We start from the raw sequence: 4,058 nt of genomic DNA, 5'->3' as shown, positions 1-4,058 counted from the left end.
TCTCCCGCAGACGACGAGCCGTCGTCGGTGACGGGCCGGAAGGACTCGCTGTGCATCAACCTGGAGTTCGTGAAGGTCAGCCTGTCGCGCATGAGGCGCACCGGAGCGCCGACCTTCATCGAGAGCTTCGTCTCCAAGGGAGGCAAGATGGACACCACCCTGATCAACATCTCAGGTAGGAGCCCATCAGCCGGGCAAACTAAGGACACCCTGCAGAAACTAAGTGCRCCCTGTGCCCAGTTCTGGTCCGTTCATGGATSCTCAGGTTCTTTGACCTGCTGCAGCATCTCTGTCTGGTTCGAGGTCTGGGCTTTGAGTAGGCCGTCCTGTTGTAGATCAGCTGCTGAGTTTTGGGTCTTGGTTCTGTTGATGACCCGGTTTGGACCGAGCCTCAGCTGTTGGCGGATGGTCYGGCATTAAAGGTGTCCAGTTCCTGCAGCTGAGGAGCGGTCCCACAACATGACCCCTCCACCGCCGTGCTCCAGTCTGGCTAGCGGGGTGTACTTATTGAATCAAAGGTCAGGCTGCAGCGTCTCCTAGCAACCGGCTGGAGGACAGGCCGGGCTCGGCCAGCAGGGGGCGCAGCGGCAGGTCTCTGAATCAGGTTTCAGCAGCGATGTTGTGGCAGTAGAGGAAGTGACATCAGTTAAACAGGAAGCTGTCGTTGCAGCCGTGTGCGACATCGGGTCGGCTTCCTTCAAGTACGACATGCGGCGCCTGAGCGAGATCCTGGCGTTCCCCCGGGCCTGGTACCGACGCAGCATCGCCAGGCGCCTCTTCCTGGGAGACCAGACCATCAACCTGCCCCGTAAGCACTTCCTGCCGCTGAGCTCCTGACGCTCTGCGGCGGCGGCCGTCTCATCAGCCGTTTCCCTCCGCAGCCTCGGGTCCCGCCACCCCGGACTCGGCGGAGAGCATCGCCCAGCACCTGTCGCCCGAGTCCAGCCGGAAGGCGTACTGGAGGACGTGGGACGGCGGCTCGGCGGCGCCGCACGCGCCGCAGTCGCCCAACGTCTTCTCAGAGCACGCCAACATGTCGCCCGGCGGCCTGGGCCACCTCAAGTCCCCGGCGCCCGGCCGCACCCGCAGCGTGTCCGACTCGTCCGCCCCCAGGACCGGTAACTGCCCCCGCGGGTCAAACCGCCCCGGCGCCGGCTTCCTCCTGACCTTTGACCTCTCTCCTGCAGAGCCCGTGGCCAAAACCTCGACGCCCGCCTTTGGGAAGAACGGGAAGTCGGCCGGCCAGCAGGGGTCGCCGTGGGAGACGCTGGTGGTGTTCGCCATCAACCTGAAACAGCTGACCGTCCAGATGAACATGAGCAACGTCATGGGCAACAACACGTAGGTGGTCGCCTAGCAACCAGCAGGCGTTTTACCCCGAGGCCGGCCGAGGTTCTGCTGGGTCCAGAAATTAGTAGATCAGAAAAAAATCAAAGGTGGTGAACTTCTGGCAGCTCCTGATTGGCCAGACTGCAGGTTAGCAGCTTAGCATTAGCCTCTGCTAATTTTTAAAAATGTTTGTTAGCAGAGAAAGGAAACGGATGAAGGCTTTGATCTGACACCAAACATGTGCATCTCATTGGAGATTTCAAAATTACATTTTCCACCACMACCTTGGCGGCCATCTTGAAAACTGCTGGGTGTTGTGGAGCTGAGTTTGCCTGTGGATGATGGCGGCCTTCCTGCGGTTGCAGCTGGACCACCAGCGGCCTGAAGAGCCAGGGCCGCCTGTCGGTGGGCAGCAACCGCGACCGCGAGATCAGCATGTCGGTGGGCCTGGGCCGCTCCAAGCTCGACTCCAAGGGCGGCGTGGTGGGCGGCAACATCGACGTCAACACCCTGGAGATGGTCGGTGAGTCAACGCCGGCCGCAGCTCCTTCAGACTAGCCAGAGCAATTAGCAAACAGCTGCTGAGCTCATTATGGAGCTGCTGCTCAGAGCAGCGCTGGAAAAGACGTTGAGGGGTTAATAGAGGAGCCATGTTGGAATGACTTCCTGGAGGCGGAGCTTCTTAAAGAGTAGGAGCTTCTTAAAGAGACAGACGCCCAATTTGAAGGTATTAAATAAGGAAGTAAAAAATTGTCATATTTGATATATTCAGCACTTTTATAGCAACTGAAGGTAATATAGTTTCTGGATTGTTCTACAAAATGATTCTGTTTGCCGGGAATATATCAAAWASTGCCCCTTTAAATTCATGTATTTAAAATTAAGGCCCTAAAATTCGGYAGCTGACCTTAAATATGTTAATCACGGGTCTGTGCTTCACAGAACTACTGTATCTCATTGCATGAAGTTTGTTTTTCTGTCCAAGATTTCCTCATTGTGTTCTGCGACTACCGCTAACTAGATGCTAACACACCCTAGCTAGCTAGCTAGCTAGCTAGCTAGCTAGCTTCCTGGCTGACGTCTGTGGCTGACGCTGCATTCATTCTGTGCCACTGAGCTCTGCTGAGAGTAAATGCAGAGTGGGCTCTGCTCTCAGCCGTGTGTGAGTGGCTCTGCGGTTTCTGCAGCCCACATCTCGGAGCATCCCAACCAGCAGCCCGGCCACAAGATCCAGATCACCATGGGCTCCACGGAGGCGCGGGTCGACTACATGGGCTCCAGCATCCTGATGGGCGTGTTCAGCAACGCCGACCTGCAGCTGCAGGACGAGTGGAAGGTCAACCTGTGTACGGTGGACAGCAGCCTGTCCGAGAAGAGGTACGGCTGGGGTCAGGGGTCGCCGCCAGGCGGCACCCTGGAGTCACTGCATTTCCCTATTAGCAGACAAACAAGATGCTCAGTCTGCCTCATCCCAACAGTTTGGTTCACAATCTGGATCTRAAACTCTCAGTAACTTTAGTTGGCAGAAAGAAATAAAAATAAAGTGTTTTAATCTCGTCTGATTGGCTGATTTTGTGCAAAATGTTAAAAAGTCGAAAGTGAAGAAGTGGAAATAAATATTTTACAGTTTGGTGTAAAAATAAACATCCGAGTGAATCATCTTCACTTTTTCTTCAGACTGGATTAAATGCAACAAACCAGTTTAAAGACTTAAAATAATRAACAATAAAAGCAGCTGGAGGTCAGTCCAGGTACATTTCTGARCAGTGCGTAGTGACTCATCTGTCTCTGTCCTCCAGTGAGATCTTTGTGCACGGCGACCTGCAGTGGGACATCTTCCAGGTCATCATCTCCCGCTCCACAACGCCCGACCTCATCAAGATCGGCATGAAGCTTCAGGAGTTYTTCACGCAGCAGTTCGACACCAGCAAGCGGGCGCTGTCCACCTGGGGCCCCGGGCCCTACCTGCCCCCCAAAACGCCCGTCATCAGCGCCGAGAAGGGAGCTGCGGAGCTCTGTAAGGGCCAGCGGGGGGCGCACCGCTCACTGCTGCCTCAGATTAGTGCAGATTAACCTCCTCCCGTCTCCCCAGACGTGGACGCCGCCCATCATCGCCACTGGCCCGACGTGCTGAAGGTCGTCGCCGGCTGCCACATCTCGCTCTTCCAGACGCCGCTCCCCGAAGACGCCGTGCAGCTCGGCGGCTCCATGAGTCTCCATGGCAACCACACGACGCTGGCCTGCTTCCACGGGCCCAACTTCCGGTCCAAGTCCTGGGCGCTGTTCCACCTGGAGGAGCCCAACATCGCCTTCTGGACCGAGGCGCAGAAGATCTGGGAGGACGGTGAGGGAGCGGCGTCTGCCGCCCGATCGGCCGCGCACCGCTTCCTGCCCCACTGACTCACTTCCTGTCTGGCTGCAGGCTCCAGAGACGACTCCACCTACATCGTGCAGACGCTGGACTTCCATCTTGGCCACAACACCATGGTAACGAAGCCGTGCGGCGCCCTGGAGAGTCCCATGGCGACCATCACCAAGATCACCCGCGGCCGCCACGAGAACCCGCCGCACGGCGTCGCCACAGTGAAGGAGTGGTTCAACTACGTCACCGCCATGCGTAACAAAGGTACCGCCCACAGAACCCAGCGGGCTCAAGGTGAGGCGCCTGGGCCGCTTGTGGCCCCTGGGCTGCTTTATCTACGGCCCGACGACTCGAGAAGAAAGAGAAA

General features: G+C 57.1%; 1 protein-coding gene across 1 annotated transcript in view; it reads left to right on the top strand.

Annotated features, from left to right (window-relative positions):
- Positions 1–4,058, top strand: part of kiaa1109 (KIAA1109 ortholog) — an 89,729-nt gene that overhangs the window by 79,635 nt on the left and 6,036 nt on the right. Inside the window, 9 exon segments of the mRNA XM_017303367.1 lie at positions 2–175; positions 671–808; positions 882–1,118; positions 1,188–1,341; positions 1,695–1,852; positions 2,517–2,706; positions 3,129–3,346; positions 3,422–3,673; positions 3,752–4,051. Of these exon segments, the coding sequence (XP_017158856.1) occupies positions 2–175; positions 671–808; positions 882–1,118; positions 1,188–1,341; positions 1,695–1,852; positions 2,517–2,706; positions 3,129–3,346; positions 3,422–3,673; positions 3,752–4,051 (1,821 nt within the window).

This window comes from Poecilia reticulata, unplaced genomic scaffold, assembly GCF_000633615.1.
Source record: "Poecilia reticulata strain Guanapo unplaced genomic scaffold, Guppy_female_1.0+MT scaffold_254, whole genome shotgun sequence".
Taxonomy (NCBI): Eukaryota; Metazoa; Chordata; class Actinopteri; order Cyprinodontiformes; family Poeciliidae; genus Poecilia; species Poecilia reticulata.
Note: the sequence above shows the minus strand (reverse complement) of the source record. Positions and strands in the feature narration are given on the sequence as shown.